At 35.1% G+C, this 15415-nt stretch overlaps 1 protein-coding gene and 1 non-coding gene across 4 annotated transcripts in view; one reads left to right on the top strand and one right to left on the bottom strand.

Moving 5' to 3' along the window:
* Ptp99A (Protein tyrosine phosphatase 99A) overlaps positions 1-15415 on the bottom strand; it is a 96007-nt gene that overhangs the window by 74059 nt on the left and 6533 nt on the right. For all 3 annotated transcript variants that reach the window (XM_015980167.2, XM_015980171.2, XM_008202362.3), the window contains exon 3: positions 12534-12657. In XM_015980167.2, the coding sequence (XP_015835653.1) occupies positions 12534-12657 (124 nt within the window). The remainder of the gene's footprint in view (positions 1-12533; positions 12658-15415) is intronic.
* On the top strand, positions 12402-12485 carry Mir3886 (microRNA mir-3886). Its single transcript, NR_038743.1, has one exon. It is a non-coding gene; the product is annotated as a microRNA mir-3886 (primary transcript).

Raw genomic sequence — 15415 nt, 5'->3', positions numbered from 1 at the left:
ATTTTATTCTTTCGTGCTAATTTTTAAATAATGTTGGGTTTTGACGAATTAATCATTAAAGATTATTAGTAGGTAGCATTGCGTGCTTACGAGTCGCGTATAAAAGACTACTAATCTAGTCCTCAATTTACTTTAGAGCTATTTCTTGGTAGTTTTATTTGACGCACCTCTGAATCTAATGGTCGCAATTTTTATTGCTCGAACGGTGTAAATAATAAAATATGTTAGTTTAGAAAATACATTTCTCGCGCTATCGATAGAATAGATCGCGTTTGGCTCATTTTTCTAAATTTGGCGTTCTCTGGTGTATTCCGAGTTGAAGTTTTCAAACAAAAAAATAAGCTGAGGCATTCCTGTCGGTTCCCTGTCGGCTAGCCGGTAACAAAAAAGTTTTCTAGTAGAATTCGGAAGCCCGGAGAGAAGAGTAATTCATTACAGCTTCTTCAGAATGGAAGTAAGAATTATATCAACTGATTTAATCGCCGACCACTCGTCGGATTTTTTGCTTATGTCATCGTAATATTGGAGATAGCCGGAAAATTAATTATCATTTAACTTCATAGAAAGTTCGAACGGAAAAATTACATGACGAAAGCAAAAAGTTGGAAATTTAATAACGTAAATGCATTGCGTTTAAAATAGTATCTGAATTAATCTAGTTTTGGATAAGTAAGGGAAAAGTTATTAAACTGGTTTGTTCGTTGTTAATTTAATTTTCACGCGGTCTTGGGGATGGGGTTCTGAAGTTAGAATCGAACGACACTTAAAAACATATTTGACTGTTATATCGTGAAATGAGTTGAATTTTTAAAGCTTCGGCTCTAAGTAAGCATGGTTAAAGCATATAACGCACAAATGCGTTATTTAACGAGGAAATTCCGCCAGAATTGTGCCCGAGGGTGTATGTTCGGGTTACCGCTTACTTCTTGCTTTCTTGTGTCATATAAGTTGATTTACTCGCTTGAACTTATCTCATCTTAACATACGCTAATTGAATTTTTTCTGATTTATTGATTTTGCTGCCATGTCTATTAAAAGTCTTACTGACTTAATTAAAGGGTGTTATTTTGTTTCGGTTCCTTTTTCTAATTGCTGTTTTATTTCTTAACTATAAATGACTCGGGAGGATAGCAGCAAATGGAGTTTTGAATGGACTAATAAAATTTAATTTCTTGGTATACTGACTTTATCGTTTGGTGTGCTACTATAAATCCCTTCTCGATATAAGCTGTAATATAGCCCTGATAAATGAACTGCTTACTACATTTACACCAAAGAAAGCCCGCTCCTTATTGCCCTCCTAATTTCATAATCGGGTTATTAATGTATGAGTTATGTTCCGTCTGGACAAACTAGATCATAAATTTCAAATTCGCAAAGTACAACATTGTTAATAAATAAAAGTCCCAAACTCGTCTTATTTATTTTAATATGCTTTGCTTTCAAATATTCAGGTATATTAAAATTTTATAAGCTATTTGCTTTTACTTGGATTTTACAGATTTCTTGAGTTTATCACCAGAGCCGCAATAACCTGTTTTAAAGTGGCGTTCTAATTTTTACATTTATTTTTCTTTGAAGCCACAAACAAATCATTTGACAACAAAGTAGCAATAGCAACATTGTTGCTAGAAAAAACGGTCTTTTGTACGTTTTAAAGGCCCATCAACATTATTTTTTGTAAAAGAGAGCTTCAAGCACACTTGTTTTCAAATACTTCTATTTAGACATCATTTTGTTTTATAAGCTTTTCAGTTGCGTTTTTTATGATAGCTTGAATAAAATATTGTTGCCTAATTTATTTCAAGTGGTTGGTTCTTTTCATTAATTTAATTAACGTTCACATTGAAAGTTCATTTAGTTGAAAAAATTCTCCGGTGGCTACTTGGAAATCTTAAAGCACTGATACCCAGTAGGGTTCTTTGGAAAGTTAGCTGAAGGACTTTTAAAAGCGTTTTTGAACGTAGATTATAATGAGTTTTTTGATAGATGATTGGCTCGAAAAAATATCTAAATATAAAATTAGTGGTTGTTAAAATGCGCTTGTTCGTGACATGACTTTTGAGGTAATTTTAGTATAATGAGAAAGCAATCTTTTGCGGGAGCATGGTTGTGAAAATATTAATTAGGAGCACGGACAGCTTAAAATGATGGCATCTTATTTGAGGAAAAAGTAATTGCAGTTGTTTTATAATATAAAAGAGTGCAATCTTGCAGAGAAAGAAATTTTAATTAAAAAGGATTTGACAGGGTGAATCTAATAGGGAAAAGTGAATTAGTGTTCGTTGAGTTCGTTAATGGCAATGCCGCAATGTCAGTCGATGTGAAATGATGAATCCTGCATCGCGTTGGTATTCTTATTTCAATAAATGGATATCTGTTCGAGTGGGGCGGTTGGTCCGATCTGAAATCGATCTCGCGGCAGGATGCGACCAGCTTTTTGTTTACTCGGTCGGTATTTATTTTCGATATCGTCGGATATCGGTGATTTGTGAGTTTATTAAAATAGCTCAGCTGTGCCGGACAGCTCGACTTTAAACCCGCACTTCCACTCGAACCCTTATCGCCAAGATACCTAAGATTTCGACGGCCTAACGTAAGCCGAACTGGCAGGACGCAATTTCAGGACGAATCGCCAGATTATAGCGCGCTTCCAATTCTCTTTCACTTAAAATAAGTGAAACTTAATAAAACACCGGGATTAGTGCAAACAAAAAGCATTTAATCAAACAGAAGTTTTGGATTCAAAAGTTTTAGCTCATGCACCTGTTCGGCAAACTTATCAGCTTTAATCTGATAAATGGCCCAAAAAGCGCACGGTGTAAACAGAAACCTCGCGCTTTACTTAGAACGTTCAGCGATGTTCGTACGCCAGCGCAATTAATAAGAATTAAAAGCAGCCATGTTATACGATATTGTGACGAAGAAACCCTACGTCTTGCATCCGAGCTGGGGAGGATTTGGATCAGGACCTCCCAGACGCCTCCTGTACAGCTTGCTCCCGACGTTTTGACATGACAGCAGTCCAATATGCCGCACCAACCTTGCAATATGTTGGAGGTCATGTGGACGTAATTAGAACTTCATCAATGCACCACAGACTACCACAGTCGACTCTCAGAAACACCCTATACATCTTTAATACTATACAGCGTCCATTGTTCAGACAGACACTCTCGAGCTTTGTACAATGTTAATCACTGCCAATCGGGATCTCCATATATCAAACGTCACCATTTTTCCGGCAATCTCTTTGACGAGACATTCCGTCATAACAACAGAATCGAACTTTGGGCACAGAGGGTTAAATCAGCCCTTCTGTGGCAAGTGAAAAATCGCCGGTGATTAATTTAAATGTTGAGGTGAGCGGCGCAAAAGCCCAAAGAATTTCACAATGGCCACAGCTACACATATTCGGACAGCTGGATTAATAACTCACCTACAAGAACCCCTTTATTTACGTTCCAACTTTAGTACAGTCGCCCCCCATTTCCACTAAGTATTTGTCACGCTTAGCGCCACCACCCCTCAATTCATGATAATCCACCTCCACTTCGGCGACAAACTTTCCTATAAAGATCCAGGCTTGAAGGTGCACTCCTGATCTGGTCTTATACATATCCTGAATCTCGGACAGGATCAAATCCGCGTTTAAATTTGCTTCAGGTATTGGTTTAGGTCGGTTCGAAAAATTTCACCCAAAGTAATTTAAATTGGAAGATAACGTCTTTGAACAAAACAGAAACTTTCTGATCTCCCGTTTTCCAAAAGAAAGTTTGCTTGAGAGGAGCCAACAGGCTTGTTTAGCAACATAACAGATGTCTGTAGCTAATTTTGAAGTTAAAGAGTTAAATGCTGTCATGATCATGGTTTTAAGAGCTTAATAAACTAGTTATTGTATTTTCCCAGCAATATTCTGGTTTTTCGACACTTTTGTCAAAAATTTAAACAATAACTTTAATCTACCCACCGATGCAATGGAAAATAACTACATTATAAACCTGTTTTCAGTAAAATCTATTATTCAGGATCAACTCACACTAAAGCTTTGTTACAATTTTTAACTATAAAATAAATTTGAATTTTAATTCATGAAATGGTTGATTTTTTAGTCACTTAACACTCGGTTTTGTTCAGTTTCGTGAATTTCCTTGTAGAGAGTTTCTAAAAGTAGGATCGATTCGTTGTCTTTGTGGTAGAACATCGCCAGAAAAAAGGTAAGTCGACGATTTTTTTATTTGCGACTTTTCGTACTTTATATTTTATCGGATAACCGTGCCTTTGGTAGTTTAGTTTCCACAAACTTTTGTAAAAATACGGAAAAGGAAAATGCTGTGCTATTGTTGCGTGCCACTTTATTAAAGTTGAAAGTTATGAGTGATTTTTAATTAATTGAGGTGACTTTCAGAAATTATTTTATCACAGTTAAATGACCTGTTGGAAATAAACACACTAAAACTAAACGGGTGTATATAAGCTGTTCCGGAATTATTCGGCAGAAATGCTATCGATGTTTTCGTTAATTGTTAAACATTCAGGACATTCGAGGGAAAATTTGGAAGAACAATGAGCACCGTGATAAAACTAAACAATAAATCTTCACAAATTAGCAAATAAAGAGCTTAGAAATGGATGTTGGCGTTGAATTCAGAACGAGCCTTGGGCTATTTTGATGAACGGATTTATGTGTTTAATTCTAAATCGGCCGGTTCGTATGTTTTGTATAAACGAGAAAGGATGCGTGTTATTAAACAACCGTTTTGGCTTTAATAAGTGCATGGAAACGAATTTATGCCAAATAGGGTGGAGTTTATAAAAGTTTTATTTTGTCAGTTTTCCGATTTCTTTTGGGTGAAGCTAAAACGAAATTGAAATATATTGGCACACACATATCGTTGAAACAAAAGTACGGACGATTTTGAAATATATGCGTCGATTGCAGTGATTTGAGCGTTCAGTTTTGCCAAGTTTTATTGAGAATTCCCAGTGGAACGAAATGTGCCGTTAGGCAAGTTCTAGTGCCTTTCGTATCGCGCCACCACTGGAACTACTCACTGGCCATTCGGGGACGTTATCTCTACTGCTCCCGATTTGCCAGTACTAGCAAACGGCAACATCGTTACCGATTCATTCCCTATTTCACTTCCTTTTCATTGCTATTACGGCCGTCAGCGCAACTGTACAAGATTTAGGTGTGCTGCTGCTACTTCTTTCCCGCCATAATTTAATATAATAGGACATTAATTGGCGACCGTATTGACGATCGACTATGTTTAAATTAACACAGTCAATTTCACTTCATTATACTTAATTGCCTTAACGGTTTACTTTACATTTCATGATAACATAGGAATCCTGCTATGCACGAACGGAACATTAATAAATTTCAGTCACCCGAATTCATTATATAATGTAATCTCCGTTTGTCCTATTCGCTCATACCCTCGCACACATTATTTGAAATTAATTACTTCTCTTCTCACATTCTCAAACCTCACCCGCTCGATCCAAATCATAATCAACACCAATAACCGCGTTTTGCTCATTTTTGTGATTTATTGCCATCAAGCTAATTCCCATAGTTTCAATCAACAGCGGTTTGTTAGACACCAACATCAACTCTAAAGTTATTAGTATCCTGCTGTGCATCACTGTCATCATGTTACATGAAAAAATCCAAAATTGCCGCTTTTAATGGCATTGTTAAATCGCGATTTTCCAACGCAGATCATGTTAATTGCCCCGCGCATTGATGTTTTTATAAATCAACGCGTACATTCAAATTACCTCAGCTTGAAAGTTTTTCTTCTAAAGACTGACTGCATTATAAATGAGCATCTTTGCTACCAACAAGCATAACGAGAAAACAATTTTAAGTTTCCGGATAATGACTTATAGTTTTTTTTCGTTTGACTCATCCTATATATTTTATGCAGCAAGCTAGAGACTTTAATAAAACAGGAAAGCCGGGATTTTTCCGTCTCAATTTGTCGCAAATTTCCTTCCGATAAAGTTTGTCCGACGTATAAGCTTCACAAAAATAAATGGAAACTAACTTTTATGAAAGTTACCTTATGACTCTAAGACAAAAGAATAATTCGATCTTTTATTTTTCCATAGTTCACGTTATTTTACCTTGAATATGGAGATCAACATTTTAACGAGGGAAGTAAAGACTTACTTTAGTTTTTGAACAAAATTAATTAACGAGGAGCAATCGCTACAGGCGATCATTGTTTTTCTAATAGAATTAGAGGAAGTCATTTGCTCCCTCAATGAATTAAGCGCCATTTTCGCGATGGTAGTGGCCTTTTTCTTATTCAAAATAAGATGGTAATGGATGTCCAGTTGAAAGGAAAAGTTGGAGTTATGTCCAACAAAATTGAATAGGAAGTAAGTCTGTTCATAGTTATTCTATTTGAGGAAATGTGTGTATCGGTAAATCTTGCGTAAGCTTTCTGTGGGCGTCCGAGGATGATGGGGTATGGATATTTGAGGATTTTCAAGTGGATAAAGTTGGCCTAGAGCCGCAGCTTTTGTGCTGCTTTTTGTTGATTGTTGGGGGATTTTTATGATTATTTTGGCCAAATATTACAACCATGTTTGATAGGTGAAAATAAAATCTAAATGTTATTGACGCGGGATAACATCAATTTATAATTTTGCACTGAAAGCTTTTTCCGAATCCAGAAGTTAGAAGTGGAACTGTAACTGATTTTATTACATTCTGAAAGTCAGTCATAAAAGATAAAGGATTTCATTTAAAATTGCGAGTAGGTTTGTCGGTGTGGATGAAGCTCTATATATACGTCGGAAAAATCCGTATGTTTGCAAAAACCGGCAAGTAATAAATCAATAAAAATACAATAAACTCATGAGCATTTGAATGTGAAGTTTAAAATTTACGACGGTCTAAATGTAACGTAATTCATGAGTATTTAAACTATCTCGTACATGCTATTGAACTAGGTAATGCTATTGGAAGGCTTTGTGTTTAAAACCTAGAATACCATAGAGTATTGTTTGTTTGAGTAAACAACAATCAACAACAGTTCGGATCGCAGGGACGTAAAAATGCCTTTACTATCCTTGAGACTTAATGGCAAATTTAATTTATAGACTACGCGTAATAATAAAACAATAACTTGACTTGAGGTATTTATGCAATGTTTTTAAACAAAATAATGAGACCGGTCGCTGTCTCTCGAATATTGGGTTTTCGCAACATTATAAAATCCACCCCATTATCCCACCAAAGAACACTTTCAGAACGTTATCCTCACAGAACGTCATGACAACCGAACTTTAAATAATGGATTACTTTCGTCGTCTTTTGTAAAAATATAATACACTACACAAAGGCTCATGCCACCTATATACCCTCAGTTCACAGTTTTCGAAAATTATTAAAAACACACCCTTGCTTATTACATAAACGCAACACTAAACCACGTAATTAAATTTAACGGCAGCTTAATAAAAATGCAAAACTTTATAGCAACTAAATTAACCGCACTATGAACATAGTTAAAATAGTTCCAACGCAGGCCATAAATGCACACTAATTCCTTAATTTTACAATCCATATAATCCAGTTTTAACGGTTTTATTAACTTTCCACAGTTTCAACGTTTCTTTTGTTTATAGTTTTCAGAGACTCAACCGTACCATTAAAAACATATTCAAAAGGTTATATTAATAAAATACAGCATTAAAATACGGAAGCACTTCGCAATTTAACCACCATTTGTGGAAAAATATCACAGTCCTTTTTTCGTTTCAGATTTCGTGTTCGTAGGAAAAATCAATTTATCGCTGAATTAAAACTGTCAGTTTAGCAGCAGCTATCTGTGTGATAGGCAGAAGCGACATCAAAAGTCTTGTTGAATTCCAGTTTTACAATAAAAACGTACTCGTACATCAACAAAGTGCAATATTGACCAAGCATGAACACAATTTGCAAAATTTTATTTCTGAAGTTAGATTTTTATCAAAAGAGGGAGATGCACTAATGGAATATTCTGCAGTTAGTGTTAACTATAAAATTCTATTATATAGTGTCGAGATAAACGCCTGAAGGCCGGCAAAGTTGCGGAACTTTAAGTTCCTAGATGACACCTGCACACATTTGCAATTTCATTAAATTTAAATCATTGGGTGTTAAATGAATATGTAGTACAATATTCCACGAATGCACAACTGCATTTAGTTCGCGTTTAATTTATGTTATTAAGGACAATGTAAACATTTCCAGGATTTGTGGTAAGAACTTAATTCAAATAATAGAAACTTTGCTTAATTAATTTTTCACAAGCATCAAGTCGTAATTATTACATAATTCCTATTATAGTGCAATCTAAAATTGTGATGTGACTGAGAAAGTTTGTTGGGAAGCCCTGTTTCGGCGACATTCTTTCATCATTAAATAATTGACTGAGAGTTGGAAGTTTGTGTAGAGTTTTATAAATTTAATTAATAAACAAAAGTAATTAATAATAATTAGAATGAGCTTTGATGTTTGTGGTGTAGACGTACTTCTTGGTGTGTTCATTGGTGGCATCGTTAGTGATTAAAACAGCAAGAGTTTCGCTTTAAACAAGTCAATAACATACAAGAAAAGTAATTGTTTTGGGATCGTTAGAAGGAAATAATTTATGGCAGACGTCGATTTAATTCAATTTTTATCGCGGCAAGAAAGTAACAATTCCATTACATGAAGCAAAGTGTGAGATGAAACCAGATTTGAATTTCATTTAGAGCTTTTGGCAGGGCCTTTGTCTATTATATTCGAACCCAAGATACAAAGAACTCGAACCCTAACACATCAAAATCTAATCACGCGGAAAAGTATCACACCAAATGACGTTAAAATCAATTGATTTTGACTTTGCAAGGTAGAAATGGATTACCTTCTTTTTTACTTCTTTTTATAACAGTGCCGCGGTTTAAATTAAATCAAAACTAAAAGCGCCAGTAATTAGTTTGTTCTTTAAGCTAATTACATGTGCACAAACATTGTTCTGGCAGAAAAGCTTTTGTCAGTGGAAATGCACTAAAAACAAACTGGCTCAAGTTTTAAGTAATTAAAATTTTGTTTGTTAACATATCGTTTATTGAGATATTAAATTTCAGTAGTCTTACATGTGTAACTTTTTAACTCGGATTATTATGCCTAGTTTTCTGCCATTTTTCTATTTTCTATGCATTTTTTTTCAACAATAATTAAAATTAAAATTAAAAATTTACACATATTATACTACTATTTTGTTGAACGAAAAACATGTTAGAGGAATTTCTAACTTAATTAACTTCTACCATTCGGTGAATAGAAATCAAAGTTTAATAATCAGAGTCTTTCTCTCAAAATTTGCAATTTTGCTGCAGCGAGGATGAAAGCACGGAAGTTTCATCAATAGATCAATTTTAAATATGTATTTCAGTCGTGGCATCAAAACATCGAACTTTCAGGTAAACATAAAATTAATAAATTCTTTCAAAGTTTAGTGTAGCTTAATTAATTTATTAATACTTCGAATTGAAGTTATAGAATAGTATAAATAAAATGTCTTGGTACAAGGGAAAGTTCGCGAAGAAAATCATGAACATATGTCGTTTGAACAATACAGTCTTTTTCTGCAGATCAAACACAACAAAGAAAGTGGATAAGAAGGAAGTTTGTAATTTGTTTGTTTCCCAACACAATTCCATGTTAGTCGATGATTTTGGTCATTCTTTTGCCGCCCATCAGTTGGACATGGTGAATGCGCCGTTAGGCAAATCTGCATGTGATAAAAATTCCTTGGTTGAATTGTTAAAAGCGAATGGAAATTCGAGCTTAAATTTTTATTTCGACGTCGTACAACCGAACTGAAAGTAAATGTTCTTTATAAAAGCAGCCGTGCACAGCGCCCCTATTGAAAAAGTCGATGAAACGGCTTTGGATTTTTTTCTTCATTTATCATGTTACTTTTTCTTTATATACTGTATGTTGATACACAATTTGTCTAAGGGATATAAAGCGTCTCGGATTTGTCATGTCATTAAAATAATGCTGATAATTTTTCATTAGCATTATTCACACCCACATAGGAGAGTTTATGGCCACTCCCACTTAATGTAATTCCTCCGACAAAAGTGACTAAACTCCGTGAAATAGTTTTGTGTGCGTGCATTTTCTCCCTCTGACAAATCAAACATATTTACTATATGTCGTTGATATGACGCATGGGGATCCCTGAGGGACTTCTCCCTCCCGGCAATAAGGCATTAATAATAACTTCACATTCTGAAGGGCGAATACATAAATATGTATGGTCTCTGATCACGACAGATTAACATTTTGCATATTCCAGAAATAAGCGACAAATCAGTAAATCACTGTCACCGCTCTAATTGAAAGTACTTAAAATTCTAACTGAAAAACTGAAGAGTCCACTGATATAGTTATATCGAAACAAAACAATTTTTAGGCGTGTAGCGTCATTAAAAATAATAAAGTTGGCGTTATTTACGCGAAACAGTGCATGAAGTTAATTTAATAAAACAAACGAGAATGAAAAACGTGAATTTGTCAGTATTTATTTTTATCGTTAAGGACGGGACAGACCATCCTGTATATCTATTACATTTGTCATGATTACCGTGTCCTCGCGGAACAATAAACGTAAAATTTTAAATCATTTTTACGACAACTTCCGAAATGGTAAAAATACATCAGATGTATCTGATATATTTTTATTTATTTCCATAAAATTTGATGTAAATCGGCCAACGAAAATAGATGAGGCTGAATTACAAAGGGGCGTAGGCATATCACCCGTATCAGAGCGGTGTTTTTAATTTTGAACGTAAATTATGACGTTGTTGCTCTTAATTTATCTAAACGCTCTAGTATGACCTCTATGCATACATAAAAGAAATTAACATGTTACATGCAAATTCATCTAAAAAATCATAAAGCTTGAGCTTTTAATAATTATTTTTTAACTATCTTTCACGTAATCAGCAAGCCTACAATCGCACAACTTAATTTAATTTTAAACTAGCGAGGCCGTAAACTATCGGAAAATTCGCCAAGCAAACAAATTTTTAAACTAAATGGCTAAAAGACCTCGGCAACATATTACGGGAAATCTCTGAATACAAAATATACTCTCTCTATCCAACATTTTCCTCAATGTAATTTAACAAACTACGTTATAAAAATTTTAAAGCAATTTTATTATGGAAGCACACGAATAAGTAACAACTTTAAACTAATTTATAAAGTTAAGGATCAGCCAAAATGAAAATTTATTTTTCATTATTGGACTTAATGCCTTTGGATGGTATAGTAATTTTTGTTTATTTATCAAATGGATTTTTCCTGTTGGCGGCGCATCAGCCACGAGGTTATTATCAAATTTGAGGTGAAAATACCGGTGTTTTTATATGTTTATACTTCCAATTGTAATTTATGCATAGAATATTTTTCAAATCGATTCGACTCCCTGAAGACGGCACAATTTTTTTTCAATTTCTCGTTTCTTTGCCGTTTCAATAATATTTTATGTTAGCCATTGATTCAGCAAAGGCAATTGGTTTATAATACCCTTGATAACTTCAAAAGGGATTTATACTCCACTGTATATTATTAACTTAGAAAAATCATATTTTCTTCTCGATTTATTTAAACACGATTTTACTTACTGAAAGTGGTTTAAATTTATTTCTGGGGCCAGTTCTTCGTAAACTGGATTAAGCAAATAATTCAGCTTTGTCTGTATTTGTATTTTCAACAATCCAGACGTGATCAATTGGAATTTGTCTGATATGTTTATTGTTTAAAGATAACCAACAATGCAGACAATGAAAATTTGGGAGCAAATGTTTTGTTAGATTTGGCTACTAACTTCGTCCTCTTTGTGTGTAGTCCATGACGCAATTAATGGACACAGAGCCTTGTTTACGACAATTACCGGGTTTCGCCCGGCGCATCCACCATTTTTGAAGTGTGTTTTAAATTTTAGATTAGGTTGGAATTATATTTAATTGAAAATATTTGTATTGTTTTTGATTAACCCAGTTTGTTAAAGCCGCTTGTTATTGTTTCAGTGTTCGGTGTGTTTCAATTCGTCGTAACGCGTAAAATACAAAATCTTGAAAATTAGGGAGAAAAATACGAAAGTATAGGGTTCGTAGCGTTGATTTTGGCGTATCACTTTCAGTGTTCGTTTTTGACGAATCGGAGAGGCCCCGCTTCTTTGTAAAATTCAATGGAAGCGATGACAATTAAGTTAGCACAACGCGGCTGAATGATTAAATATTTTGACTAACGACAAGGATTCATCATAATCCTGGTACGAAAGTAAACCGCACTGACACTGGGATACGTTTGTGTTTTCATGAAAATGAAATGCTTTTACAACTCACAGCGAGCTTTGACAGGTGATGAGGGTGGTGAGGATGGCGATTATTATCGGTTATATATCAGTGGTAGGGAGCGGTGGCCTTGACATTTTTCAAATTTAGGGGAGGTAGAATGGGACACTTACCGAGTGTGGATGATATAGTGAGTGATTGGACTGTGGTGCGTGTCTTGCGAGGGGGCCCACGAGAGGTTGACCGACCTAGACGTAAAGCTGACGATGAGAGGGCGACCCGGCGCATCAGGCACATCTACAAAAAAAACACATTTTCACACAAAAAACATAAAAGCGCTTCAGGATTCAAAAAGAACATCCATTTGAGGACGCTTCGAACGGCACATATTGCATACATCAAATGGAAAAAGTAAAATATCAATTAAAAAAATAAACACGCTTTTTGATCAATTGTCCTTCAAGCCAAATACGTTGCCAGTGTCGAGCATCAATATGCTTCCGCAACTTTTGTTCCTTATTTGGCTCTTTAGATGCGCAATTTATTTGATAAAATGGGACTGTGAGATTGAGGAAAGTAATAGATGTGTTGTACAAATGCAAAGCACTTAAAAAATCAGTCAATGCTTTCGCGTTGTGTGTTTTGCGTTTCATTCTTTGTGCATGCATGCTAAAACGGAATGCGAGGAGAGCATATAATAAACTTGTGAAATATCCCTAAAAGGTGTGCAGTCGCATATTTCGCGGTTTCTAGCGTTGGAATGATAAGGATGATGAAAATTTGTGTCATCCAGCACAGGGTCGTCTCACGTCGAGGAAATTAACTGAGTTACTCAGTGATAACTGCGTATATAGTAGTTAAACAGCGTTCTCAGTTGTAGCTGGTTTCTGTGAGTCTGTTTCGTGAGTTTGAGATCTGTTATTAAAGTGTGGCGGGAGGCGTGAATTGAGTGCGTCGAAGAGGTGTGGATTCTGCGGAGTGAAACCGGTTTATTCTGTAGGAAACAATTTGCGTTTTTCCATTTAGTTAAACAGTGTAATTATCGGCAATGGCACGCAAGGATGGGACCAGCGACGGCTCGCTAAACGATAGCTACCCGGAATCGATTCAGTTTAACACTTGCAGTTCACCGGAAGGAGAGACCGGCGACCGGAGCCGGAGACCGGCTGAGCTTAAACGGTCGCTGCGTCCTCTCTTTGCGTAACGACTGTCTGCGTTTGGTAAATCTCCAGGGCTTAACACCTCATTTCATGTTTCATGCATTTAAACGAAATCAAAGAACAATGGGGCGCAGTTTCCGGGAAATAGGTGCGTTTAACTTGATCATTTCCGGATATCGGCAATATCTGTATGGTGCATAGTTGCTAATCCGATTGCCGCATTAAAAGGGGACGAAATCGTGTGTATGCGGCTCTAAAGTTTTTAATGATACGTAAAAGTGTTCATCGCGTTTAAACGGACCCTGGCTGCCTGTGTAGTCCGAGCTTTCGCTTGAGAAAAGACAAAGGGGATCGGCTAATACTCGTATATTTTTCAGCATGCTTTATTTCGCCTCGGATGCTGGCTGCAGTCGACAAATTCGATCTCGAAAATTGCTAAATCAAAATTACCAACGCGTAAAATGCGCCACTACGCGCGCACATTCACTTATATTGTTTCGCACGACTCCCGTTTCATTTACATTAAACATATTCAGCATCAACAATCGCTCACTTAAACTAGAAAACCGCAAAGACAATCTACTTGCCACCCTCAAAGATTAAATCGATAGACTTCGCACTTTCACAATAAAATCATTTCATATATAGAGGGTGTTTCTTGCCAAGTCCACCCGCCCAATTTAATTCATAGCGGCTATCATGTCCCCGATTTAACCCATGAATATTAATAGACATTTTTTTCGCCTTTCACCAAGATAAAATGAAAGAAAGAAGATTGCTGGTAGTATATAACTTCCAGAGAACAGGTTCTGAAAGGACATTTTTTCATGTTATACAACTTGATCCTTTCAATAATTTAATATTATTGCTTTTACATAAATCGAACTGTCCTACCGAAAAATTCGATTAAATATAATAAATTCAATTAAGAAAAATTTACATTTAACCGCCTAATGTTTCCAGAATTCTGAAAACTTGATTTTAATATTTTACAAGCGGAACGGCGTTGCATATGCGAAAATACAATGAAATTAAATTTACACACAATGAAAAAATTTGTACAGATGCAGAAAGTTTGCAGCCGTCATAAACGGGATGATATAAATTGTATTCAGAATCTCAGTTAAGTGCCAAAAATAAATAAAACAAATAGCTGTTTAAATAGAGGCATTAAATTGTAAACTTCTATTTTGCATAAATAATGGTACGAATTTAGTTCGACCTAGTTTAACAAAGAAAGGGATAAATTAGAACAATACTCTCAAGCTGCAATTTTGAAACATTTATTAAAACGCGTAATGTGCTATAATTTGAAAGTTACAAACTGGAAATTCAAGCAATATTTTAAAAGAATCACGTGCCCATATTGATTAAGGGTTCAATTAAGGGCATTGTGTTTCTCATAATAAATAGCACTATGCTCCAGCGTTACATAAAATAATCGAGCAATTTTAGTTATTTCAAACGGAATGAAGAACTCTTGAAAATTCAACGTTTTGGTTAATTTGATTCTAACGCATTAGCTATGCATGACCAAATGTTTCATTAAGTATTGCATTTTTGCCTTGGGGACACGTTTTTAAGTGAGATATAATCAATGGGAGATCTAGACAAGCGACAAAACGCGAAACAAGGGTAAAATAAAAAAGAAGACAGGCTTGTCTTTAATTTGCAGCGAGTTCGATGTATAGAGTGTTTAAATGAAGTCGTCCTTGTTGCTAAAATGAGAATTCTTTAACGTTAATTTTAGTTTTAGTGAAACTAGGTTAAAAGTTTTTAATTGCGGGATTTTGATGATGCGAAATCCTTCGTTTTTATTTTACGTTCACATCCAAATTGAACCGCATTTTAAGATAAATAGATTCAGTTCTGTTTACTAAATTGATTGCGTTGTT

This window comes from Tribolium castaneum, chromosome 10 (assembly GCF_031307605.1).
Source record: "Tribolium castaneum strain GA2 chromosome 10, icTriCast1.1, whole genome shotgun sequence".
Taxonomy (NCBI): Eukaryota; Metazoa; Arthropoda; class Insecta; order Coleoptera; family Tenebrionidae; genus Tribolium; species Tribolium castaneum.
This window is presented reverse-complemented; position numbering and strand designations above follow the sequence as displayed.